Below are 25,951 nucleotides of genomic sequence, written 5' to 3'. Positions count from 1 at the left end.
CCGGACAACAAGGCGAGCGGACAGCAGCAACGACCAATCGGCGAGCAAAACAAAAGCGTTCTACTCACCAGCACACACGACAACGTAAAGCCGTCCAGTCGGAGAGCAGGAGGAAAAACAAGCAAAAAATCCCTTGCGAAGAGGGAGCAGAGCGCACTCACGGAGAAGAGGAGACAACAGGATCACCCAAACGGAGAAGGCTGCTAAGCGGAGGACAGACACACGCACACACAAACAAAAAACAGCAGGCAGCCTTTACCTGCAACTGTTCATGTCCGTGTGCTCCCACAAGAACCACATAACCGAGAAGGTGACGACGAGAAAACCACAACAGAGGAAAAATCGAACAAGACAGAAAATGAACGATTGGAGGAGGGATCAGGGAGAAGAGCGAGCAGAGCCACACTCCTCGGTGGTCAACAACAACGGAGCAAAGTATGTCTCCACGCCTGGGGTTTCTATCGCGGTCTCACGTCGCTGAAAACCGCAAAAGCAAATGACGATAAAAAACAACCAAGCAAACCGGAGATATTTTGAGACCACCTGGGTATCGTGTCAACTCATCTAAGCTTCTGCGTGGTGGAGAAGTGGGGGGCGGAGGAGAGGGGAGATAGCAGTGTGGTGCAGCAAAAACTCTGAGTCATAGAACCAGTGCGCGTCGCACACAAACACACAAACATACAGGCACCGAAAAATAAAAGACACAAAGAGCGAGCCGAAGCGCGGCTCTCTGTCCGCACGCGATCAGAGGCTTGCGTGTGCGTGTGCGTGTGCGTGTGAAAATGCGTAACAGCTGCGAGCGAAAAAGAGGGAGGGGGGAGGGTGGGGGCAAAAAAAAGCACCACAACACCAATCCACACCTACACCCACATCCACAAGCCAAACCAACAAGGGCTGTATCGTCGGTAGAGCAGTGCACCACAAGTCTCTCGTCGTCTTAGCTTCTTTCTCTTCTAGCCTTTCCCGCGTTCGTTCGCAGACTTTCCTGTATTCTGTGCTGCGTGCGCTGGCAGGGACGATGCGTCTGTAAAATGACGGAGACCACAAGATCAACCAAAGGAGAAGGCAACGAGAACAACAAAAAAATAACAGTTGTGCCGAGTAGAAAACGCGTGTGCGTGTGCAGAAACGGCGAGGTCACCTTTTTTTTCAAGAGGAAGGGGGGGTGAAGGGCAGGGGGAGGAAGGTGTTCGTTGTTGTAAAGGAAGTGGTGGTGGGTGGGTGGGGGTCAATATGACAGTCGTTGAGGTACAGCCCATGTGGTGAAGCAAGGGCAGTGAAACGTGAGGGGAAGGATAATGTCGGCGATGGTGCAAATGCGCAGTGACGTAGAGAGAGGGCGCAAAGACGGTTGCGGAAAACGAGAGATGAGATGAGGCGTTTGTGGGGATGGTGAAAGGAACACGTTTGCATTTGGATCAAGCGGCAGCCGGTCGTGAGCCAGCGGACGCCGTTGGGAACGTCATTAACGGGGCCGCCATTGAACACAAGAGGCCCGTAGGTTCGACTTTTACAGCGCCCGAACTGCTGCGGTGGGTTTCTAAGCATTGCGTGCTTGTCTGCATGGCGGCACTTGGTAAAATGCGTGTCTAGAAGTCACTGTCTGCAGGCCAGTGCGCACATGCATATAAGGGCGAAGTCCTTTGCGGGGCCCGCTCCCTCTCTTTGTTCCTTTTTTCCTTCGAATTCTGTTGGTTTCCTCCCTCCCACTACCGGTGGAGCACGACTCCGGAAAGAGTGCGTACAACAAGACAACGGCAGAAGTGTATGTTTGGCACATGAACAATGACAAACACACACACAAACACGCACAGATACATTCCGTCCCCGACGGAATGTAGCCGTGAAAATCGTGGAAAGGAAAGGGAGGGCGCACCCCCCCCCTCCCCTTGACGATGACAACAAAGATGTCAGCGGCCCGGCACATCTACACTTTCACACATATGCATATACGGAGAGCAAAGAAAAGGATAATAGCAAAACAGCAAACCGTGCCACCTCCAATCTGCGCTACATGACAGCGCAGGCAAACTGCTGCCCTTGACCAGCTACACGCGTCGGGATCGATGTGCCGTAGACGTCAAGGACCTCCAGCTGTGGCCAAAACGCTCGAACATCGCGCATTGTGGTGAGCCGCTGGCACCGCGTGAAGTAGACTCGCTGCAGCGCCGAGCATCGCATCACCCCGCTAATTCCAGCGTCAACGACGTCAGTGCGCTCGAGATGCAGCTCGATCAGGTGCTTCAGAGAGCTGAGCGCGTTGACATCAGACAAGTAACGACACTCCGCACAATTTAGGTACTGCAGCGCGAGGCAGTGTCCAATGCCCTCGAGCCCTTGGTTGGTCAACTGAGTCCGCGCCACACACAACACGCGCAACTTGCGCAGGCCACCGAGACAATTTACGTCCGTAACACCGCGACACTCGGTGAGGCGCAGCACTTCGAGTGTCTCGCAAGCGCTAACGGCACGCACGCCATCGTTGTCCACGGAGGATTGTGTCAGCGTCAACTCCCTGAGCGCATAAAGGTTCTCCAAGCCTGAGAGGCACTGCACCTCCGTGCACCTTGTCAGGTCAAGACAGGAGACGCAGGCAAACGTGACACACAGCTGCTCTAGCATCACATCGGTGATAGAGCTGCGTCGTAGCACCAGCCGGAGCACGCGAGCCGCCTCACCCGGAAAGCGCAGGGACACTGTTCGGCTCCTTGCCCGCTGCTCGTTTCCACACGAACTCACGCGGTGATAGGAATGGTGACGGGATGCCACCGCGTACGGGGTGTGTGGCCGCGGTCCAGCCGGTGGCTGCGGCAGGTACTGCTGCAGAGCTTGATGAATGTGCACCGCCGACTTGTTGGCACATGGTGGACCCTCGCTATTTGGCTCGTCAGTGCTTACACTCACGCTGCGCGTGTGCTGCAGCAGTCCCCGATGTCGCGGCGTCGTGCCAAAACGCCGGAGCTTATCCATCCCAGTGAAGCCGATGCCAACACCACGTGGTGGCAGTACAGAGATGCGATCAGCGTAGAGCACGCGCAGCTGCGGATAGTACCTCGACAGCTCTTCGAGTCGGGTCATTCGACTGCAGCCGTTCAAGTGCAGCACCTGCATGACAGGGAAGCGGTTAGCGCCGATGCTCGGTGACACGGGTGACGCGGAGCCGATCGAGGACAGTGGCGAGGTGGACCTCGCCGACACAGCGCTCGATGTCGAGGAAATAAGTGTGGACGACCCGTGCGGGGTGCTCCGGCCATCGCTGCCGCCAGACGTTGTGCTCAGCGCGCCGCCAGCCGAGGCGCCAGCAGCCGTCAGCGAAATGTTGAGTTCCAAGAGCGCCGGCAGTGCGCACAGCGGCGACACGTCGCGGATGTCGACACAAGACTCCAGGGAGAGGTAGCGCAACTTGCGACAGTGGCACAGGCACGGGAGTTCACTGTCTGCTACACTTGTCGACTCGAGGCTCAAGTACTCCAGCTGATGCAGCCTGACGGCAAAGGAGAGCGACCGCACACCGGAGCAGTCGCTCAGGCTTAAGAAGCGCAGGTTGCGCGCACACGGCAGGTAGTGATTCGTCTCCTCGTCCGTGACGCGAGTTCCACCAAGGTTCAGCCACCGCAGCGAGCTCATTTTCTGCAGCCAAGACAGCCGCCTCAGCTCACTGCAGCCACACAGGTTCAGGTATCGCAAATCAGTGCACTCCTGCATACACTGCACACCAGCATCGGTGATGTTTGTGTGTGACACGTCGAGCGACAAAAGGCGATGCATCCAGCGCCCCGACGCGGTGAAAGCCGCCGCCAGAGACGTAATGCAGCGACAGAATGCCAGGTTCAGCCTCTGCAGGCTTGGCATGCAGTGTAGCGCACTGCAGCCCTCGTCGGTTACGAGGTTGTCGCTCAAGTTCAGCACACGAAGCGCTGTCAGATCCTTCAACACGCCAATATCCGTGAGCTGACGGAGCGATTGCAGGTGCAGCTCAACAAGCTTGTCACACAGCCCGATGTGCTGCATGTTGGCGTTGGACAGCAGCGTCCGTGGCATCAACAGGCGCTCCAGCGTGCCGCGAAGGTTTGCGAGGAAGCTGAGGTCCGTGATCTGCCGGCATTCGTCCAGCACGAGCTGCCGCAGCTGCGTGCAGCCCGTGAGCGACAGGAGGTCCGTGTCCGTGACGGAGAGGCCGTGAAGGCTCAGCGACTGGAGATGCTGCAGCCGCCGTAACGGTTCCAGAGAGCGGACACCGCGGCAGCGATGCAGTATGATGCACTCCAAAGAAGAGCACGTGGTGAGTGCCTGCAGAAAGGCCTCGTGCAGTGGAGTGTAAAGAATGTGCAGGCAGCGCAGCTGCTTCAACGAACCGAGAGAGCGGACGCCGGAGAGGTACCAGTTCGTCACTTCACGGTTGGGGTCGGTTGGCGTGTCGTTAGTCAAGAGCTCATGATTATTGCGTGACCTGCGGAAACCTTGGCGCATGCCGTGTCTGCCGGTCCCTTCATTCACGTCACCGTCCAACGGGATACCGTGTGCATCAGAGAAGTCAACCGGCCGCATCTCGTTTCCCTTGCGCAAGATGGAATTGATGCACCGCAGCGTTACCTGCTGCGACGCTGAGCAGGAGATGATGGAAAGTGACAAAAGGTCGGTGCACGTCGATATACACTGCAGCATATCCTCGGAGATGACGCAGTTCTCCAATTGGATTTCTTTCGGGGAGAGGGCGCATTGCGCAGCTTTGAAGGCCGCCAGCTGCGCCGGGTGCACGTGGTGAAGTCGCAGCGAGACGCCGTAGTAGCGCGAAAGCCACCACGCGCCCAGAGTCAGAAGGTGAAGGGCCGCGTCGGACTTGCAGGTGATGCACACGCAGAGGGACATCTCGAGCGCCGCGCTTTGCCCACACTCCCAAAGGCACATGCGGTCACGCATGTCAGCCGCCGCAGCAGAGCTCGACTTGAGTGAGAGGCTGACGGCCTGCGTCGTGGACGGGGCGACGCGATTCACGCCGACATACGGGTAGCAGTGGTTCGACAGCGGACTCAGGCCTTGCGGTGCGTCGACGCCACTGATGTAGAGTGGAATTACACGCGGCACGCTAGCGCTCGCACCGGATCGTGGCCCGCTGCCGTCGTCACGGATGTTCTCGTCATCACATGCCTTGCCGCACCAGGCTTCCATAACGCCGTCCTCCTCGACGACCAAGCCGCTCGTGCCCAGACAGGCACCGCTGTATGCAGCCGCCGCGCGGTCGCCCAGCGCGTCATAGCCCCCAAACAAACTTCCATTCACCATGGGGGTGATGCCTTCCCGAGTGAGTGCGTCCGCCCCGCCGGCGCCGTCGCACCCGCATCTGCTCTGCCCCAGCAGGATCGGGGTGACCTGGTAGTCGCGCATGGAAAAGCCGCCGCCCTCCACGTTGCGCTCGACGAAAAGGCGCAGAAACGGATTGGCGGCCGCCAGCGCAAATGGGGCGGAGCTCATGTAATCGAGGATGGGCTGGAACAGCGACGATGGGGGGCGCCACGACCGCTTCTGATTGATGTTGACGAACGAGGAGGACGCTTGGCGTGTGCTGCTGACACGTTGATCGTATGCGTGCGCTGATCGCACGGACCCAAAGGTTTTACTCAGATCCGAGTCCATTGCTGCGGCCACTTCTCCCTTTTCGTTGCTTTCGGGGATTTCGATGATCGCTATGTGTCCTCGTACCACCTCAAGTGCGTTGCTTCTACCGGTGTATTGTTGTTTCTCGCTCGTGCAGAGTTCTGCTCGTCTCACTGGTGCGCAGAGGTGCCACAGAAGGACCTACGGAGGAGGCGGCGGGGGGCGCTCTCTGTGTGTGTCTGTGTATGAAGACTGCAGCTGCACAGAGAAGAGAGAGGAAGCCAACAAACAAGAAACAAAACAAGAGAGCAAGAGCACGCTGATTCTATGCGTTTGTCCGAGAGAAAGGAGTGTCTTCTCAAGTAGATTAAGTGGAGCTGTGTGTCACGAGGGCAACTGCAACGGAGAGGATCAGGGAGCGCAGAAACAAACACAATGTGGACCCTGTTCTTGCGGAATGCTGGCCGACAGGAAAGGAGGAGGGAGGAGACGGGAAAGAGCGAGCAGGACAGCCGAATATGACAAAAAGCTGCAAAGCTGGACGAAAAAAAGGGGCGAAGAAGAGAAGAAGAGTTGTGCAATGGGCGGTGGAACAGAAATGCACAACTGAACATGAAAAAAAAAAATGACGTGCAGGAGGGGATAGGTGTGGGGAGGGGGCGCTCCGTGACACTGCACTTAAAGCCAAACCTGTGACTTGAGTCGCTCCCACGCAGACAATGCACGCACACACATGCGAGGCGACAATCTATATAGAGAGAGCGAGAGAAACAAATCTTGATCAGTGTGGAATGTGTGTGTCTCTATCGCTGCTGATTTCCATGGCACCTTCCCCCCCCCATACACACACTTGTACGGGAACCAAAAAGGAAAAAAAAACGGAAAAATCAAAGAGAAGCGCTGCACCTCATAAGAAAGACACGCGGTGGTGTGGGATGTGAGTCACGTCGAGCGTTAATGTCTGCGCGCTTGTACGCTTCTCGTTCTGGTGAGTCTTACGACGTGAGACTCCTCCCCCACGTCGGCAACCACAGCGCCAACACAAACAAAGAGGTTCAACAGGTGTGTATATATATATATACATATATATGCTCGTGAAATAAAGATGAGGGAGTAGAACGAGAAACAGGTACGGCGACGAGTAATCGCAGGGATGGTCAGCGTGCGCTTGCAGCCAGCTTAGGCAAAGTGCTCGTCACCTCTTACTCGCCCCACCAAGTCGACGGCCGTCTTGCGCGGCAGTCGCACTCAAGTCGCTGGAAAAAAAAAATGCGGCTCACCGTAGGCACATGCAACAGAGACCAACATGTGAGCGGTCTTTCGAAGGGGCTCACTTTATTGCCCCGCGGAGTGCATGCGCCTGCACTCCCACAAGTGCTGGACCTCAGTGTGATGACGTAAAATTACGTACTGGGCAACAGCTTGGAAACCGGAGCGACACACTAAACACCGCAGAGGAGTACGTTGTGTAAGGCGATGACGTGTGTGAGTGGGCGGTGCGGCGACAGGTATGAACAGCGACAAAAGAAAGACGCAGGACCAGTAGAAGCGTGAATCATGCATGCAAACGACGCGTGGTGAGGCATGTGCGCGTGTTTCTATCATTTCGGAAGGAGTGAAGGAGGCGCAGACGCACGCCACGCCGTGTCCCTCTCTCTCTCTCTGTTAGCACGTTGAATAACCTCCCTTCTGAGAAGCACACGCATCGTTGCATCGACGCCAAATTTAAGGTGTGCTGTCACACATGCCGCCTTCTGCTCCCCAAAATGAGCAGCACGCCCGTTTACACGTCAGAGCAGCCGTGCCACAGACATACACACGCAAAAAGGAAAGAGAGATTTGACGCCAAGGGAAGACTCTCCTGCGGATGTCTGCGTGAGATAGGAAGGGGCGGTTGGGTGGAGAGGACAACGCAGTTGCGTCTTTTCCCATTTCTGAAAATGGGTCATGGATCGAGATCACTGGACTCGACTTGCCTCTCTTAAAAGTTTGTCGTCATGCAGTTCTGGTTCGTATGCTGCGCACTCGCCGCTGTGGCAGCGGTGCACTATCTCCTTGTCTTTCGCGCCTCATCGTACATCAGCCCTTCCCCTCTCCTTAGCTTGATGCCTGGGCTCTCAGGGAGAGGATGAACAGAGAAGGCCACTTGGAACAACACGGCTGCAAGAGAGAAAAAACATAAATCGCGTAAGAGCACGAAGGCAGCGACGCGGAAGTTATGAAGAGGACTTGCCGACCAGGATGTACACACCCACCTCCCACCCCCTTCACAGATACAGACACACACACACACAGACAGACAGACAGACAGACAGGCAGACAGACACACAAACGCAGAGACACAAACGCTCAGGCTCACATTCTGAGGTGCGGACCACGATGCGCACAACGGCAGAAGGAGCGCGTGCCTATGTGTAGGTGATTCGGATGGAGAGAACAGAAAAAAAAAATAAGCCGAAATGAAAAGAAAAAAATGCAGTGTGAGATGCTGCGCCCAGAGACACGCACACAACCGCGCACTTACGTAGACACGCGTGAACGTATCTGTCACCGCCACAGAGGAGGAGCTGAGAGGGTGGGAAGAGGGAGAAGCGAGTAGCGAGTGGTGGTGGTGAGGGGGTCATGAGACTCACCAAGAAGAGAGCAAAGAAACGCGGAAAGGATCGACAGAGAGCATACCAACACCGAGGATGCACAATGAGAGAGAAGTGAGGAGAGAGACGAGTTCGAGCAAGGATGGGCGGCACCCCTCCTCTCAAAATGTCCACAGCGGACGCTACAAAAACAAACGAAAAAACACTGCGCATTTTCACGCGTCTCAGCGTCCCTCGTCCGGTGCATCTTGGCGAAGGAGAATGTCAAAGAAGGCAACCATATCGTCCAAGGAGGACTGCAGGGAGATGTTGCTCTCCAGGCGACACACGTGCGCCTGCGACACACACAGCTCATCCTTCAGCATCTCCTCCAGAGTCTGCTTCGGGCGAGAGTGACCAAGAACCACAGCTTCCTGGTAGGGGCCGAACAAAATGACCGCCATCACGTACAGTAGTGCTTGCTCAGCCTGGTAAAACAGCCACACAAATCGCTCCACCACGCGTGAACCACACGCGCCAAGTCGGCTGCGCGGCCCGAGCTCCTCCTGATACTGCTTCGACAGGAGGAAAAACGGGTGCGACACACACCACCACATGTGATACGGCCACGCTAATCTACGGAACACCTTGCTCAGTGCATGCCGCACGCCGCGGCGCTGCGTCAGTGTTTGCGGGGACTGCAGAGCGCGCAACTTCACCTCCAAGTTACCATCCAGCAGGGTCTCGTCTGAGATGGCGCCGGAGGCCATGTGGAGTGTCTCCGCGGCGGCCTTCGTGAGTCCAGCCGCGGCAGCGGGAAGCTCGTCACCGGGTAGTTGAGTGCCCACTAACATAAACCGCGGCATCTTTTTCGAGCACTTCACCGGCTTTTTGGCCTCGGCGCCGTAATGACTGCCTACGTCCGGGCTGGCGGAGAAGACGCTGCGTATCCAGCGGTACCACTCCTTGAGGTAGAGTGTGCTGGTAAGACTGCGGCGATGGTACACAAACATGACCCCATCATAATGAATGTTGCGCAGAAGCAGCCGAGCGACATCGCGATAGCCGTGGGTGCCGCCTAGTTCATGAAACTCGACGGTCTGCAGCACGGTTTGTCGACGCGGAGGCGAGGCGCTGGTCAATTGATGCAGCAGGGCAAAGGAGGTGTTCGAGCCGACGAAGCCCTGCCCCCGGTACTGGAGCACGCTGTTTGATCTTCCGTAGCCACTGGTCGAGCAGGGGGTGTCGTAGACAGAGCAATGGGGATAGTTGCCGTTCTCGCCAGAGTGTAAGCTGCACGACGGCGCCGTGTACCTCGCCACAGCGGCTGTATCGTACGGTGTGGACATGGCTAGATTCGGCATAGTGACGGTATCCTCAAGCACCGTCGTGCTACGCTTCAGGGCATCCACGGCGATCCCCACTGTCGGCCCCCACTCGGGGCCGAGGTCGTCATCGGCCACTGCACTCTGTGATTGATATGGGCTCTCGGGGGCTGACCCTTCATCGGTGCTCGTAATGGAAGTGTCGCCGAAAATGTGGTCGCACAGGCGCCGAATGAGCAGCGTCTTGCCGACGCTTGCCTCGCCAACGACGAGGATGCGCGTGAAGCGTTCATGACCGCTGCCTGAAGCGCCGGCGTAGCTAGAGTAGCCCGACGTCATTGGAAGCTCGAAAGGAGGATAAGGCGACACGAGAAGAAACAGCAGACCGAAAGTGTCTCTCGCTTTCGGGTGCCGTGTTGATTTCTCGCAGGTCGAGACCCGACTCGGGCGGTACAAGAGTCACAGAGACGGCGCGGCGAAGCGAAACGGCACACAAGCGCAGACAGATGTATAGAGCCGGAGAGGGGGGGGGAAGAGGTTGGAGTGTGAGAAGAGCACCCACAGAGGAAGAGGATGCGACGCCTCCACCCCCCCCCCTCGACAAGAAGATGGAGCTGGCACGCATGTGTGCAGGCACAGGAAGGTGGCGTCACCTCTCCCGTTTTGTTTTCTCCCGCGTCGTCAAACACAATGGGCACCATCACCCCCGCAGAGGCTCGAGAATGACGGCGCTGTCGTGGAGGGAGATCAGCAACAACAACGCAAGAAGCTACCTTCCTTACGCGCCGTCTTTTTTGAGCTGACGCACGCCTTTCGGTGTTGTTTTGCGCGCATGTGTGTGTGTGTTTGTGTGGAAGGGGAGGAGGAGAAGCCTGTGAGTCGCCTCTGTTGCTAAGAGACGGCCTACTATGATCAGCGCGAATTTTCGCGTTCGGAGCTGGCACCATCGCACTGCCCGCGTTTGCACAGGCACCAAACAGAAGCGCAGATGGGCAGCAGCTTTACAGACGCACACGCACACGCGCTCACACACACGGCGTCTCACTTTAGTTGCGCATCCGCCATATCTTGACGCTCTTGTCGCTCTCTGCCGTGATGAGGCGAGTGCCCGAGACGTCGTAGGTGAGAGCATTGATGCCACCCTCACCATGCAGCGTCCCTGGCAGCGACTTTGTTTTCGTCCACTGATACGGCGCGTAGTGCCTCCTCGCCACTCGCCTCGGCTGCGGAATGTTCCAATCATAAAACGCCAACTCGCCATCTTGACTGCCGACGGCCAAGACATTGCGTGGGCTCACTGCACAGCAGCTCCACCGGTACGAGTACTCTTCCACCTCGTCAGTGCGACCGCCGGATACGCTCGTGGCAGGCCTGCTTTTGTGGTCATCAAGGACGCGCGTGCTGGCGTTCGTGACAAAGTCGCCTGACGGCAGCTTCCATACTCGCACCTCGTCGGCACCACACGACACGAGCGCATCGCCGGCGGCGGTGAAGGCTAGTCCACGTACCGGCTTCTTGTGACGCGTGAGCCGCTGAAGCGGTTTGCCAGACGCCAAATCCCATAGGTAGATAAACCCGTCGCTACCACCGGAGATCACCTGAGGTTCCTCCTGCTGCACCACCAGCGACATCACGCTGTCCGTGTGTCCCAACATCGTGTGTACGACGGCCCGGGAGCGCAGGTCAAAGACGCGTACCGTCTTGTCACGGCTGCCACTAATGACCACATCCAATGATGGATGAGCCGCAACGCAGTGCACTGCGCTCTTGTGTCCAAAGAACTCGCGCACTACCTCGTTACGCTCGAGATCCCAGCACTTGACGGAGTGGTCGTCGCTGCCGCTGAACATATACGGAGAAACCTTACTGAGCGAGATAGAGCGAACGGCCTCCTTGTGCCCCGTCAAGTTCATCTTGAGCACCCCTGTTTCGAGATCCCATACCTTGATGATGGCATCAAAGCTGCCGGTCGCGAACCACTTGTTGCCAGGCTCTACAGCCGTCGCCCAGACCCAGCCTTGATGGCCAACAAGCACCTTTGCCAGCCTCCACTTTGGCGGGGGAGAGTACATCCTCGCCTCCGCCTCCTCCGCGGCGGCCTTCGACACGACAAGAGCGCTGCGGGCCTTCAGCTGCTCCGGATTCACCGAGAGAATATCGTCACCGTCGCGAGCATGCTTGCGCGTCAGCATGCCGCTGCTCGTCGACGCAGAGTGATTGTTGGTCCGTTCACCGGATGTGTTGCTAACCACGGTCAAGATGCCTTGACGTACGACATCGCGGCTGGGAGGATCGGTCTGCGTAACGGCATCTGCTTCGACACCGGTATTGGAGGACATCGCGACGGCGGCGGTGGTGGGTGGCGCAGTACGCGGGTACAGGGCTCGCCACAGCACGTTCGCGCGTCGCCGCATCGCCTCGGACATCATCGCACTACTGTCATTTCGGTTGCTGATGGACACCCGAGAAGGTCCATCAGGGTCAAAGGCAGGCACATCCAGCACGGCAACGCCGCGGAGTTCATGGGCGGCAGCCGCGTTGGCAGCGAGGAGCTCCTCCATACTTGTCGGATTCATACCTGTGCGTCCGTCTGCTTGTGTGCCTTTTCCTTCTTTTTTTTTGTCTTTTTCGCTTTCGTGCACACAAGAAAGATCGATGGCCGAACAGCTGGCCACTGCGTTAGACTCGTTTTGCAAGTGGACGCACCGGACGAACCCGTGGCCTCGCCCTTGACCAGGTCAAGGGCTGTCGACGCTTTCGTGTGTAGCGCAGCACAGGGAGAAAGATGAGACGCTGTTCACCGACCTAGCTTGCGGTGGCAACAGAGACTTTACCGAGTGACTGGTTCGTTGAGAAAGATGGGGAAAAATGGAGGAGGGAGGGGCTACAAAAGAGTGAGGCTCCTAGTAATATATATATATATATATATGCATTTGCTAAAAGAGCGAGCTCATTCGGAGTGTCGTGCAGCGCACCCAACGGGGTTGCTTGCACTGGGAGGAGCGTAGACAGCGACCGAGAGCCACAGGGCAAAGGAAATCAGCCACGGTGGATGCCGTCACAACCGCTCCTCTTTTTCGTTGCTTTGGCGTCGATTTCAGAGCGAACAAGTTCCGCTTCTGCACACAAACACGAAACAAAAAAAGAGGCCATCAAACGACCGCACAAACACAGCGACACACAAGCACGCACCACCCACGCACCACAACAGCAATCTGCGCTCGCGGCGCACCTTCATGAGCACCACGTAGGAGGAGAGTGAGGGGGGGGGAGCGGGGAGGAGAAAACATTCTGTGAAAACGGATGCACACATACGAGAGAGAAACATTCCCCGATACGTTTCTACAGTGTTTCCCTCAGCCGCCTTCCTGGGCGGCTCGCAATGCCGTGGCCGGATCCGAGTCCGGCACGTACGCCTCCCACTTGGACGTCCTCACGCGCACCATCAACTTGTCAGCAAGGCCGTCGAGGGATGTTCCGCGAAAGACCTCCCTGAGCAACTCGCGTGTGTACTCTATCGGCTCATAGCCGTCTGCCACCATACGCGCGTATACCCGCAATGCAGCCTTGTGATCCTTGGCAGCCGCACAGGCGCCAAGGACGGTGTTGTACGTCACTTCATTTGGCCGTACCTGGCTGGGATCTGTCATTCTTGCTTCCAGCAACGCTATCGCCGGTGTGCACACCCCGGCCCGACGGCAGCCGTCCATGGCCGCCGTGTAGGTGAGAGCATTCGGTGCAATAAAGAGGTCCTCGCACTGATCCAGCACCTGGAAGCCTTTCTTCCACTGCCCGCATCGTGAGCAGACGGAGATGAGCGCTGTCATTGTCTTCACATTAGGCGGGACCTCGACCAGTCGCATCTCAGCGAAAATACGTAGCGCCAAGTCAAGCTTCTCGGCATTTGCGCAGCCGTTGATGAGGGTAGTGTACGTGTACACATTCGGCTTCACTTTATTTGCCTTCATCTGACGAAAGACCATCATGGCGGCGTCCATCTGCCCAGCACGCGTGCAGGCTGTCAGTACCGTTGTGTAGTGAAACACATTCCGACGCACGAGGCTGGACTGCTGCATGTGCTCAAACGTCTGCAGGGCGCCTTGCCAGTTACCTGACTGTGCAAAGCTGTTGAGCTCCTCCGTCAGCCAACGCGAGGTGAAGCGTGCTACACGTCCCTCCGATAAGGACGCCATGCTCGGCGACCCTCAAGAGCGTAGGAGAGATGAAGGGAGAAATGGGCAAGCAGAGACGGCGAACTGAAGAAACCACAACGCAGGCCAGCTCACGGGAGGGGCTCTCAGCAAGAGACCGAATAGAAAAAGAAGAAGACAGCGGCCGTGTGACTCTCCGTGCTCATCACCCGAACAAATATGATGGCAGGCAAGCCTGTGTGTGCTTCTGCTTGCGAGCAGCGAGAGAGCTCGTGGGTGGGGGTGGTAGGGGCGAGGGGAGAGACCGGTGCTTGCACGCCGTTTTCGCCCCTTCTCGGTAACTGACCCGGAAATCGTGTGTCGAAGAACCGACAGTGTCGTTTGCCATTGTGGAGTCACCGAGCAACACAGGGAGGCCAGTGCGGGGTAACATAGGTAGAGGGCGTGGAGAGTGTGACACTGTCTCTAGTGACATAGTGGCACGTGCTTACGGGAATCCTCTATACGGAAAGCAATGGGCGTCGCCGCGCTATCTACTGCAGAGGAGAAGGATCTAACCTCTTCCTCTCTGCCAGTCCTAGAGACAGCGCGTGCACGCCCAGACCCGCGCACACCTCCGTAGGCCCACAGAAGGGCTTCGCGAGGCCGAGAGAGCCGCAACACCGCGATGGACACGCGTACGCCTCCTGGCTGTTTTCTATTTGGCAGACTGGAAAGTGCTCTTTGCTCGCCTATCTGGTTAAAAGGCGTCGAGGCGGTTTCAGCACGGCAGTGCCTGCGTGACGCGGCGCCCTCAGTAAGATTCGACGCCAGCACCAAGTCAGCCACCTCCTCGTATTTTTTTTTCTGCTTGTAGATGTGACAGTTAGTATGCTCAGACGTTGAAGCACCGTGATACACAACGGCGACGTGTGGGTGATCGCAGCCCATAATGAGAGCATACACACACACACACATACACACACACACACGAACGAAAAAAAAAACAATGATGCGTCCGACAACACCCCTCCTCACGCGTTCCCGAGCTCGATTTCTCTCACGACGTCCACAGACGGCAGCGAACGCCTTCGTGTCGATACGTCTTTGCCTTCACCAACCACGAAAAGTGAGGCAGCCACCCAGGTACGAGCGTCTCGTAAATGTTGAATGCGATGTCTGCATGTGTCTTGGAAACATCCAGTGAGTACTTGTCGGTCGCTGCATCGCCGGGGGCAACGCACACGACGATGCTCTCACTCCACCCACGCAGGTTCACCGCCTGCACATTCCCTTCACCGAAGACCTTCGCATACGGCGCCACACCCGCAGCAGAGGGTAGATGATGGTCATTCATCACCAAGAGACCGCCTGGCTTGAGAAGTGTGCGTGTTGCCAGCACCCACGGGTGCAGGTTGCGCATCGTCGCTTGTATCGGCTCGAAGATGTCCATGTAAATGAAGTCGTACGTGGTGGGTGGAAGTGTTGCAAGGCACTGGTCAGCATCTTGCAAGTGCACCTTCGTTTTGGTGTCAGACTCATGAAGTGTACCCATTTGCATGCACGACACAACAACCGCCGGCTCCACCTCGACGACCTCGATGAGTGCCTCGGCGCCGAGGACGACGCGCAGCGCGTGAGCCATGCTGTTGCCGCCCATGCCGAGAATGAGAATACGCGCTGTCGGAGGCGGGCACCACGCCCGTAGTACCGAAAAGGCAGCGATTTCAGAACTGCTCTTGAAATCGCTGTCGCGGGCAAGAGATGCCCGTTTAGCCTGGGTGGTAGAGTGGACCTGCTGAGCAGCGTCTGCACCTTGTCCTGTGCGCGTTGCATCGGCGGCAGAGGAGGCGTTGTTCGCGCGCTCGCTCGTTGATTCGGTTGTCGTGGTGGAGCTGCTCTCGTCGCACACAGTCACGACCGCCTCAAGCTGACGACCTAACTGCTGAAGCGTGCAGTTTCGCGCGTCGCACGCGTGCGCGAGGCGCAGAGACGTGTAGATGATCAAGGAGAAGGACACCATAGAGCCGCCGACACATTGCAGAATGTGCGGTGCATCGCGTAGCACCACTGATTGCACATGAAAGCTATGATCGCTACCCGTCCCTCTCTTGTAGGCGTCCTCATGAACAAAGTGAACTGTGTCAATTGTGTACACGCGAAGCGCCCTATCGCCGTCGGTGCCTGACGGAGGCGTCCCATTGGTTGCACTGGCTTGTGTTACGGCACGCTCTGCGGCTGCTTTCGCCGGCACCGTGTAGCTCGCGCGTGGCGGCCGCGGCCCGTTTTTGCGCTCCTGCCACGTTGGTGCATGCACAGGTCTCAGCTGTACAGTGGTGCGTGCCCACACCACATCAACACGCTTGAAGACCTTACAAGGAATGCGGCACAGCACCTGCGTGTGTCGCGTCACTACCTCCGGCACGCGTCCAGTGATAAGCCGAAGATCGATAAAGCACCGCCAAAAGGGCAGTGTGCGGTCGAACTCTTTCCCGATGCCTCGCTCCACTAGTGCCTCAGATACTCGACGCCGCTTCGTGTGGCAGAACTTCAGCTCACTCGTCCTCCGCCTTCGCCTCGGCGCTAGCGGGGGCATAAGGAGGGCGTGCACCTTGATCCTGGCAGTCCGCTTTGATTCTTTCACTGTGCTTTATTCCTGTTCTGGCGTCACTGTGTCTCTGCACGAGCTGCCAGCAAAAATAAGCAGCGCGACCGTGTCCAATGACGCTGCTGGCAATCTATGAAAGTGGTCAGGTGAATCTATGCGCACACGCCTGTGTGCGTCTGTGTGTGTGTGTGTGGGGGGGGTTCGTGCAGGCACCGTGGAAACGATGCCTTCGAGGCCTCTCTTCGTCTCTTTCCAGCACAGCCACAGAGGACACACAAGGAGAGACGGAAAGCAGTAGACCGTGCGGCTGGAAATGCAGAGAAGAAGGTCGAGGAAAGCCAGCAAGCGAGACATGTATCAATCTATACATATATATACCGATATACAGATGTAGAGAGGGAGAGGCAGAGCAGGGGTCGACGCGGCACTTCCCTAAAAAGTGCTGGCCTTCCTTGTCTGTGCTTTTTTTTTGCGCAAGGCATCGACAAACGAGCAAAAGAAAAACCCAGGAAGGGAAGGGACGGTGTAGGGAGGGGGGGGGGGGCAACTGCGTCTGTGTGCGTGCGTGTGTGTGTGTGTGTGTGCCCTTGTGCCGCAGCTGCACCAGTTTGGTGCAGACCGGTACCTTTTCTCGTCTGCTTCCAACGCTCATGTGTTAGATGTGCATGTGCGAAGATGCAGAGCAGCGTTGCTTGTATGGCCGTCTTTCGCGTCTGTGGTGCACGGCTCTTCACAGACGCTCCATGGGATGCTCCTCGCACACAAGTGATCCGATGTTCTATATGTTTCTTCCTTCTATGCCCCCTCCCCGAGATCGGCACACACCCTAGAAAGAAGAAGCGACGGGTTTGTCAAGGTTGCCTCTATCCGACAGCGGCTCTGTCCAGCAACTCGCGTTCGCGTCACGCCATACCTCCCTCAGAGCTCTCCACTGAGGAACGCTAAGTGGGCGGGATCAGCGAACGACTTACGACCTCTGCGCGCCACACCTGCCAGTGGCGCGTCGGCGGTCTCCTCTGCAAAGGAGACTGAACGATTTCGCCGGTGCCGCTTCACGCTAGCGGTGAGGCGTTGCTTTGAGCCTTTCAGGGCAGATGGTGATGGCTTGCCACTGGCAAAGTCGCGTCCCACAGGCGTGCCCTTTCCGTTTCCAGAGTCGTAAGCGGCAGAGCCCAGGTTCCGACCAGAGAAAGTATTCGGCGAGATTAAGGAGAAGAGCGATGGCCGATCATAGCCAACCCCAACAGCAGCTGCATCGCCGTGCCCTATCTTCTCCGTTGACAGCGTTGAAGGGGGCACGCGCGACGTCGGTTCCTCAATGTCCTTCGACGCTGCCGCAACATGACGGAGGTCGTCAAAGTGCACGCCATTCTCGCTCGCAGGCGCGAATCCGGGAAGAGGGAAGAGGGGCGCCTGCGAGCTTGCGCCCGGGAAGCGACGCGACTGCTCGATCGCCTCGTGCAAGGCGCGCTCAGCTGTCGTCAGCGCTGCCGTAGAGAAGGGGGCGGCTTCACGATGCTGCTTGCTCTCAAGCGGGGAGCGCGGCAATCGTTGGCGGCGCATCTCCGTCTGCAACTTGAACGGGCTCAAGGCCGTGGTACGCGAAATTTTGCCGTTGCTCCCGGCACTCTTGTGGCGTAGAAGACTCACGGTGCGTACGAGCTCGTCGTGCTCCGCCTTGCGCACTCGCGCGACGGCCTGCCGCTCAAGAAACGCCGAGACACCGGTGACGTGATTCACGGACACCGCAGTGTCCGCGCCCTCGCCCCCGCCGCTGTCCATACCCACATATCGGTCTGTGTTGGTGCGCGGCCGAAACGTGCACTCCACAAGTTCCTCCATCGTCTTGCCCTCCCTGCGCTCTTGAATCAAGTCCTGCCGCTGCTGGAGAGCCGCGATTTGTCGCTGATAAAAGCGCTCCACCTCGTCGAGCGTCAAAGTGCGGACGTGCTGCTTTCTTTGCTGCTGCTGCTGCGCTGGTAGCTGGTCACCGCACCCGTCGGCACTTTCGCCGCGTGCCTCTGTTCGAGGCGACGCCGTGCGCAGAGACGTTCTTCTTCGCCGGGTGTCCTGCACGGCCTCAGCGGAGTTCTTTACGTCCGTCTTTCGTTGCTGTGAAGGGCGGCGACAGTGGCCTTGCAAGGAAGGCTGGTGCGCCGGTGCAGGAGCGTATAGATCGTTGTCTATGGCAACGCGGGCACCGCCGCTCGAGGCTCTGCTCCGCTGCGACGTCAGCCGCTTCACAATATCGCCGTCACGGCAGGGCATGTGCTCCAGCACATACTTTGTTCCAGGTGACAGTTGCGGGCGGAAGGGACACTCACGCGCACTCACCAGAGCCTGTCTACGCCGCTCCGCAGCCTCGCGTGCCGTTTTAGCGCTGTAGTAGAGACGCTGATTCAGCTGCTTTGCATCCACCTTGTGCGTAGCAGGTCTGCCACTGCTGAGCTCTGACTCCTGCATGGCGGTGGCACGGAGCGCCGCCTCCTCCCGCTTCACTTCCTCGTAGAGTGCCTGACGACGAACGAAGCCCTCCTGGAAGAATGCCCCGTGCGCCCCTTCCGCGATCCACTTGTCCGACGTCGGGTTCGTCAGCGGCTGATGGGTCACATTCGGGTCCTCGACAGCTTTGCCTTTGGCGACACCTTTAGTCGTCTCACCACTGTTAGCACTGTTGTAATCCAGCTTCTCCATCCGCTGGCGCTGCCGAGTCACCGCTAATGCGTAGAGGGCGTCGCTGCGGCGCCCAGCGTTGGCAGAGGTCTTGGAGATGCTAAGAAGCGGCGCGTTGACAGAGCGATTGAGGAGCTGGCCCAGTTCGCCAGCGGAAACGTCGTTCGCACAGCGCTGGCGGGCTTCGTCAAGCGCGGCGGACGTGGCGGAGATTTTGGGCTGAAAGGTGAAGGCCTCAGCGGCGGCCGCCTCTGCGCATTGGCGGTGCTTCGACCGCTCTGCTAGAAATCGGTCATTGCGCGCCAGGAACTCCTCTTGCTGTCGGTGACGCTCCTCCGGATCTCGTAGCTGAGAGGTACCTGCACCAACCAGAGATGCTTGGGTAGACTGCCACGCCACTGTCTGCTCCAACTCCTTGAGTTCCCGCTTCCGTTGACGTTCGCGAGCGACGAACTGGCCGTAGTGGAGAAGTCGTTCCTCCACGGGGACCAAGTCGAGGTGCTGCAGGCGCTCAGCGTAGATGGGGGCTGTGTGGTTGATGTGGGGCTGAAAAGCACCACGTAGAGACGCTGCCTCGGCTCGCCGCCGCTGCTCCTCGCGGTGGCGTCGCCGCATCTCCAGCTGCACCGCCTGAGCGGCTAGGCGATCAAAGACTGGACGCACGCCCGACGGTGACGAGGACGACCCGCTGCCGGAGGCCACCGGAGATGCTAAGTGGCCTGGGCTGTCGGCCAGCGCTGCATCCGTGACTGTATCTTCGGCAGTTGCAAAGGACGAGCAGGTCTTTGGCTGGAACGGGTGCGACACACGGAATTGCCGCTCCCGCTCCACCGTTGCCACCTGCTGCCGAAGATGGCGCATGTGCTCGTCAAAGGCGTGCCGCTCCTTCGTCCCGAGGGGATAGTACCGCGCCAGCGGCGAACTCGTCTCTGGCTCCGTCTCATTCCCCACCTGCTTTGACACGGCGCCGCGGTCATCACGATGAGCCTCGTGCACCGAATAGGTGCTTTCATCGGATTCCGAGAGCATGCGAGCTGCGTATTACCAGGAGCAAGGAAGATAGTCACGTGCGGGAACGTGCAGAGAGGCGCTGGGGAGAGGGGGGCGGGATGGAGTGAGGAAAGTCGTAAGCAAGTGACCAGCTCGGTGCTGATGCGTCGGTGAACGAGTGTGTACACGAGCTGCTTAGAAAAGGCGGAGGCGACGGTGGGATCCCACAAGCGAATAAAGCGAGAGCCGAAACACGGCAACGAAGCCTCCGATGACTGTATATCTCTTCCCCTGCTCTATGACGGTGCGTTCTCCGCACATGACGATGGTGCTCTCCGCTACCTCGAGGACACCCGAACGAGCATAACAAAACACAAAAGAAGAAACGGAGCGCGTCTCCTATACGGTGTCCCGCTACTCCGCGTGGCAGAGATCGAGATATCCTGAAAGATCACCCGTCAGTGTGGGAAGGCGCACTGCGAGACCCTGCGAGGGGTGGACGAATTTGTAAAAAAAAAAAACAGCACACGCACGAGCGCGAGGGAGAGATGCGCACATGCACGGGGATGGAAGCGGCAGACACACACACAAAAAAAAAAGGGGAGAAAACGCGTGAGAAAGTAAAGTTCATCGTTCACATACGCGCTGTCGGTCGTTGCGCTCGGCTACATCTGCTTTCGAATGCAAGCGTCGCACTCGCCGCATTCGCTTGTGGCAAGCCATAGCTTGCCTGCTACCGCTTCTGTGCTGTCCCCCAAAATATCCAGTGGCGAAAACTGGAGGGGTACGAAATATGCATGCGAGCGCGCCGCAGCACCACAGAGGGCCGCGCTCGTACAGGCGCATGCCACCCGCACTCCTGTGGAGATGCCGTCGTGTGTGAGAGAGGCGCCACAGTGAGCTTGTTGTCCTTTTCCCTGTGTATAACTTTTCGCGTTTCTCTTTTGCTGTTGATAGTCTGCGAAGGCTACAAGGATAGGAGGAACGACATCGAGTTACTTCACATCGGCTAAGAGAAAGGAGACCGAAAGAAACTCACATCCTTCTCCCTCACCGCCATGTTTGCACAGCTACATCATCGGACATACACACACGGCAGCGACACTTCGCCACACAGAAAGACAGCCGAGTGGCTCATATACATGAGACAGCACTGTTGTGGGTGTTGCCGTCGAGGCAGCCGTACGCACTGTCTGTGTCTCTGCGTCCCTGTATGTATGCCTGCGTAGTGTGAGGCAGCTTCAGGAGGGGATAGAGGAGAAGAAGACACGGCATTGCGCCAACGCGGCGCACGCCTACAAGTAAGGTCTTCCTCTCCAGTCCTAACGGCACGGGGAATCCACATCAAACAAGCGAGAACAGAAACAGAGAAAACGAAAAAGAACGCGACGTCCACAAGGTGCTGTCGGTCTAGTATTACCTTGTACATAAACCAAAAACAGAAATGGCGCGCGGGGGGGGGGGAGGAGAGAGGCGGGAGGCGTCTTTCACGAAGTGCGGGAGCGCCACACCGAAGGGGAGACAAACCGCGGGACAACCACGGCAGGACACGGCTCCAGAGAGGCCGACGCCTGAGAGGGCGGGTGGTAAGAGGAGAAGAAAATCACGACAGCAACATCACAACGAATAGTTGCACAGCAGGCGCTTTTGCCACGTTTTCCCCACTTCTCCATATCCCACCAAGTACAAGGCGACAGAATATACGCACATGCAACCACAGCTCCACCACCGCTGCCGCACCACGGCGACACCCAGGTCGTCTGGGTCGCGCCCGCCCAGCCCCGGCCATCGAATCAGGCCACGCGCCTAGCCAGCTCTCCCTGTCCTCCCTCCAAGACCCTGCACACCCCTGCCTGCGGCCCATCCTTCCCGCCCCGGCGCCTCACGCCGCGCCATCCCATGCCACGCTGTGGCGGCACTCCACATGGGAGTCTGGAGGACTCGCTCCATTGATTCGGGGTGCTCTCGCCATGCTGCCGGCACCCGGGCCTCGCCAGCCCACCCGCCCGGGACGTCGGAGGTGCCGTGGGCTTGGCGCACGACCACTTTCAAAGTAATTCTTATAGATCCCTGCGCGCATTTTCCATGTGTCGCTCTTGCCCTTTCGACCTCAGGGTGCTTTGTCTGGGTGTGGTACACCGTGCCAGCCCCACTGGACAGCGCGTGTGCACGCTTTGGTCGGCGATACAATCAGAAAAGGGCGAGGGAGAGAGCAGAGGGAGCAGAGCGGCCCGTCAGCTTCTGCGGCCGCAGACTCGAAAAGCAAGGGCTTCAGACAAGAGAGGGATCTTGCTTCGTTTCTTTTTCACAGGCCGCATGCTCTCTCTCCCATTTTGCATTCAACATGCGTGCTTTAGTTTCACGCGCAGACACCGTTGACAAGCGCGACGTCTTTCTTTTGTTTTGCCTCGAGGGCCACGATCGTGGCGTCTGACTCGAGCTGGGCACGGCGAGCATCGGCTCTTTGAAGAAAGTCACTGACAGCCTTGACGGCCAGCGCACCGTTTCCGTTGAGCGCGCATCGATGCTCGTCGATCGTGGTAGGAAGTAGCGTGACCTGGACATCCTCGGCAGGCAGGCCAATTGCATCCCTCGCCGCGCGCTGCACCGCCGGCACGGCATCCTTCGCTGCCGCCGTGTACGACGCCTCTGTCGATAGGAGAAACAGCGTTGGCACCGTTACCCCGCGCAGCGTCTGCTTACAAGTAGACTCAGACTCCCCCAACACCGGCTGCCATAGCGCTTCCTGCACTGTCAGCGTCGCATTCCGAGAGAGGCGCGCTGGCGTCACTGCCATATCGTACACCTTTGCCATCGCCGTCGTATCGTCCCCGCGCTTCTCTGCAATGAGCGCACGTGCCGTTTCGAGACGGCGTTTGGTTGCTGCTACTGAAAAGAGCTTGCTGCGCTGCGGTGACACGATGCCTCCTTGCAGGATGACGCGCGTCACCACTTCCGCATGAGCAGCCGACGCCAGCGCTTCCAGAGCAACCTGCACGCCAGTTCCACTAGCATAGAGGACCACCTCGTCCATGCTGTGCTCCTTCACCAGGAGCGCCAGCGCGGCATCCACGTCGTCCGCGTCTGCCTCGTGGCTGGGGGCCGATCGCCCGACATGGCTGCTGCCCAGCACCACGTGAGCAATGGCCCACTCCCCCTTCAAGGCGTCCGCCATCTGCTGTACATACGGGGTGGCGAGCAGCCCCTCTGACTGGGACCCGACAGCGAGAATGCAGCGACGCGCAGTGCCAACGAGAAACATGGATGTTTTGTGCAGGCCATCCCGTGGCAAAATAACAAGACGACCTTCCATGATGCACCACGACAAGAACGGCTAGCCGAATAGAGACTGTTTGCTGAGGAGAAGGGAAGGGAAAGAGTGAGAGCGTATGCGTGTGTGTAGCGATGGCTCGGGGGCGCGTAAGGGGGCAGCGAAACTCCTCGGCGCACGGGTGACGCTGTGCCTATGTGTGTCTCTGTATGCGTGTGTAAGTGTTTGGAGTCGTGGCGGTGGTCTTGCCATGGAGACATCCCCGCCAGCGCACGACAGTGAAAAGCAGTAATACCGCCAACAGGAAGGCAAAGTGAGTGAGAAAGCAGAGCACCGGAGTAACGTAGGTTAGGGGAGGGCAGGTGGGGTGGGCTGCAACGGCGCACGACCGTATCGCTGCAAGAGGCAGCTGTGCGGTAGTGAGGGCGGGGGCGCCTTCACGTTTTACTGGCATCACCGAGGCAGAGCCGACGGGGGTCAGATTTGTGGAAACAAGTGTGAACCAGCGCACAGAGACATCCAATTCTACGGATGCTGAATAAGAGTAAAGAGCCGCGTGTGTGTGTGGAGGCGAGAGAGCGCACCCCGCAAAACACGCACGGAGCTGCCCGGTGCGAGTATACGTGCTTTGCAGAGCCTGGCGACTCCTGCCCCCGTCTCTGAGTGGTTCACATTTTCCTCCACGGCAAGAACACGCCCGCTATCTTCTGCAGAACGACGCTAACACTCCAAAAACAAACAATCCGAGGACAGCAGCAATGGACCAACGTGATGCACCCGTACGCGCTACATGCAGGCTCATGTGGTGCGCGCAACACAAACGGCGGCCACCTGCTGTTATGCAAACTCATCCCTAAGCATGCACAATGCTTTCACAGCATTGGATGCACAGGAACGCAACATCAACCTTCAGTGAGCCGGTTCACTGCCCCTCGCTGCACCAATACCTGAAGCTCCTGTGGCATGTCGGGCGTGATCTCCTTCACAAAGTGCATCACGCGGTTCGCCAGGGAGCGGTAGACATGATCCTCCTCGCACTTGAGCTGCACCAGATATCGATTCGCGCGCTCCACCTCCTGCAGCGACATGGACTTCGCCATCTGCGAGACGAAAGAAGCAAGCACCTTGATTGTGCGCACCGGGACCTCTTTATTGAAGCACATGCCCATGAGGATCGGCTCCAGGGAACTCCAATCCTTAAACCCGAAGCGAAACCCGGTGTCGGCAGCCTGCGTGTAGTAGTCCACATCTCTGTAGCCGAGATGAGCAAGCCCCCGTGTTGCGCGGGCCAAAGCAACAGGGTTAAAAAGTTCCAACCGGAGCCGCGCCTGCCGACCAAAAACCTCCACCAATGCGTGGCCGCGAGCACCCGGGTACAGCGCCACGATATCCAGGATATCGGCAAGGTCGTTCGGATGCAGCATACGCGTGCACTCGACTGCACGATCGAGCAACACGTGCATCAGGCCATCCGTGTTATGGGATACACCGCTGCAAATGTCCATCACCGGTGCGATAAAGCGCGGCTCCAGATGCTTGGCATATCGCATCAAGCACGAGGCGAGCGCGCTGAAGAGCTCCTCGTGAAGAAGATCGAGTCGCTGAAGTGCGACAAGCGACTGAACCAGATTTTGCTGATCGAGATCACTGGCGACGTCCACGAGAGCGTCCGCGAAAATTTCAAGGTGTTCGCGTTTGCCATAGTCGAGAACGGTAAAGGTGGCCAGGAACTGCGTCAACGTTACTGCGTCCAAGTTCTCCACCTTGCCGAGCGCGGCCTCGACCAGCTTCACAAAAGTGCGGCTATACTGCTTCCCTGCCGCTTGCAGCCCCAACAGCACGTTCACGTAGTCATCCGGCTGAAACTCGTCGAGCCGCTGCTCAGACAGCGCGAAGGCACGTCGCACTGTCGCGTACGGCATCCCCCGGGTCTTGGCAAGCGCCATGGTTGTCAGCGACACCTCCATGACGCTCAAGTCCTCTGTTTTCTCAAAGAGCCGCTTGGCTATTCGATTCATGGCCTCGGCGTTGACGCAGCGCAGCTTCGCTAGCTCACACAGCGCAAGAGACAGCTGGGTAGGACTGAACTCGTCCAGTACCGCAGGTACATTCTTCAACACCTCATCTATCTTGCGCTCGTCGCGCGTGCCGCCATGCACATTCATGGCACGCAGCACGTTAAGCAACGTCTCTGGAGAAATGGCCTCCTCCTCTGGCACCATCACCTCCTTGGGCGACGCGTTGATGCCAGCACGTCGCAGCGTGTCCAGGACAAGGCTGGCCTGAAACGGATTGAGCACACTTTGGTCTGATCGTTGAAACGCGTCAGCAATGCCGCGCATCAGCTCGGCGTCACTCAGCACACCCAGTGTGTCATTGTTGTAGACCACAGTGCATATTTGGTAGATGTCCTGGGCGTTTAGCGGGACCAGGTTGAGGCGAATGCGCTGACAAATGTAGTCGAGAGACGCAGGGCGGTTTCCTGTCGACAGAGCGGAGGAAAAGAGGCTCATCACCGCTACGCCGGCAGCGGCGCCGGCTGCTGCGCGGCTCATGTTTCCTTACCCTAACCCCGTCACTGCAGCCGCAAGTGGCGGCTTCCCTAAGGTGACGTAATGTGCCTACGTGTTCGCGCTTTGGTCAGGCTGCGTTGGGCCCACGGAGATGGAGCCTCACCACCGAGCCGTCGAGTACCGCTGCAGACGCACGTGCGCGGACTGCCCTCTCGCTTCGTGTCAGCGCGGTGTCCTTGCGACAGATGCAAAGCGAACAAAACGAAAACGGCG

At 58.1% G+C, this 25,951-nt stretch overlaps 8 protein-coding genes across 8 annotated transcripts; all 8 read right to left on the bottom strand.

Moving 5' to 3' along the window:
* Positions 1-2,010: 2,010 nt before the first annotated feature.
* Positions 2,011-5,634, bottom strand: LMJF_36_4840 (conserved hypothetical protein; the record flags this gene model as incomplete). The annotated part of the gene is made up of 1 exon (XM_001687017.1): positions 2,011-5,634. One exon carries the CDS (start codon positions 5,632-5,634, stop codon positions 2,011-2,013), a length of 3,624 nt encoding a protein of 1,207 aa, XP_001687069.1.
* A 2,779-nt stretch (positions 5,635-8,413) lies between these two features.
* Positions 8,414-9,832, bottom strand: LMJF_36_4830 (conserved hypothetical protein; the record flags this gene model as incomplete). Its single annotated transcript, XM_001687016.1, has 1 exon — positions 8,414-9,832. One exon carries the CDS (start codon positions 9,830-9,832, stop codon positions 8,414-8,416), a length of 1,419 nt encoding a protein of 472 aa, XP_001687068.1.
* Positions 9,833-10,539: 707 nt separating this feature from the next.
* On the bottom strand, positions 10,540-12,069 carry LMJF_36_4820 (conserved hypothetical protein; the record flags this gene model as incomplete). The annotated part of the gene is made up of 1 exon (XM_001687015.1): positions 10,540-12,069. One exon carries the CDS (start codon positions 12,067-12,069, stop codon positions 10,540-10,542), a length of 1,530 nt encoding a protein of 509 aa, XP_001687067.1.
* Positions 12,070-12,849: 780 nt separating this feature from the next.
* On the bottom strand, positions 12,850-13,686 carry LMJF_36_4810 (conserved hypothetical protein; the record flags this gene model as incomplete). The annotated part of the gene is made up of 1 exon (XM_001687014.1): positions 12,850-13,686. One exon carries the CDS (start codon positions 13,684-13,686, stop codon positions 12,850-12,852), a length of 837 nt encoding a protein of 278 aa, XP_001687066.1.
* Positions 13,687-14,683: 997 nt separating this feature from the next.
* LMJF_36_4800 (conserved hypothetical protein) lies at positions 14,684-16,219 on the bottom strand (the record flags this gene model as incomplete). Its single annotated transcript, XM_001687013.1, has 1 exon — positions 14,684-16,219. One exon carries the CDS (start codon positions 16,217-16,219, stop codon positions 14,684-14,686), a length of 1,536 nt encoding a protein of 511 aa, XP_001687065.1.
* A 930-nt stretch (positions 16,220-17,149) lies between these two features.
* On the bottom strand, positions 17,150-19,933 carry LMJF_36_4790 (conserved hypothetical protein; the record flags this gene model as incomplete). Its single annotated transcript, XM_001687012.1, has 1 exon — positions 17,150-19,933. The coding sequence occupies one exon, from the start codon at positions 19,931-19,933 to the stop codon at positions 17,150-17,152; it is 2,784 nt and encodes a 927-aa protein (XP_001687064.1).
* Positions 19,934-22,253: 2,320 nt separating this feature from the next.
* LMJF_36_4780 (conserved hypothetical protein) lies at positions 22,254-23,207 on the bottom strand (the record flags this gene model as incomplete). Its single annotated transcript, XM_001687011.1, has 1 exon — positions 22,254-23,207. The coding sequence occupies one exon, from the start codon at positions 23,205-23,207 to the stop codon at positions 22,254-22,256; it is 954 nt and encodes a 317-aa protein (XP_001687063.1).
* An 860-nt stretch (positions 23,208-24,067) lies between these two features.
* Positions 24,068-25,720, bottom strand: LMJF_36_4770 (conserved hypothetical protein; the record flags this gene model as incomplete). Its single annotated transcript, XM_001687010.1, has 1 exon — positions 24,068-25,720. The coding sequence occupies one exon, from the start codon at positions 25,718-25,720 to the stop codon at positions 24,068-24,070; it is 1,653 nt and encodes a 550-aa protein (XP_001687062.1).
* Between the last annotated feature and the right edge of the window lie 231 nt (positions 25,721-25,951).

The sequence above is a fragment of the Leishmania major genome, chromosome 36 (assembly GCF_000002725.2).
Source record: "Leishmania major strain Friedlin complete genome, chromosome 36".
Taxonomy (NCBI): Eukaryota; Euglenozoa; class Kinetoplastea; order Trypanosomatida; family Trypanosomatidae; genus Leishmania; species Leishmania major.
Note: the sequence above shows the minus strand (reverse complement) of the source record. Positions and strands in the feature narration are given on the sequence as shown.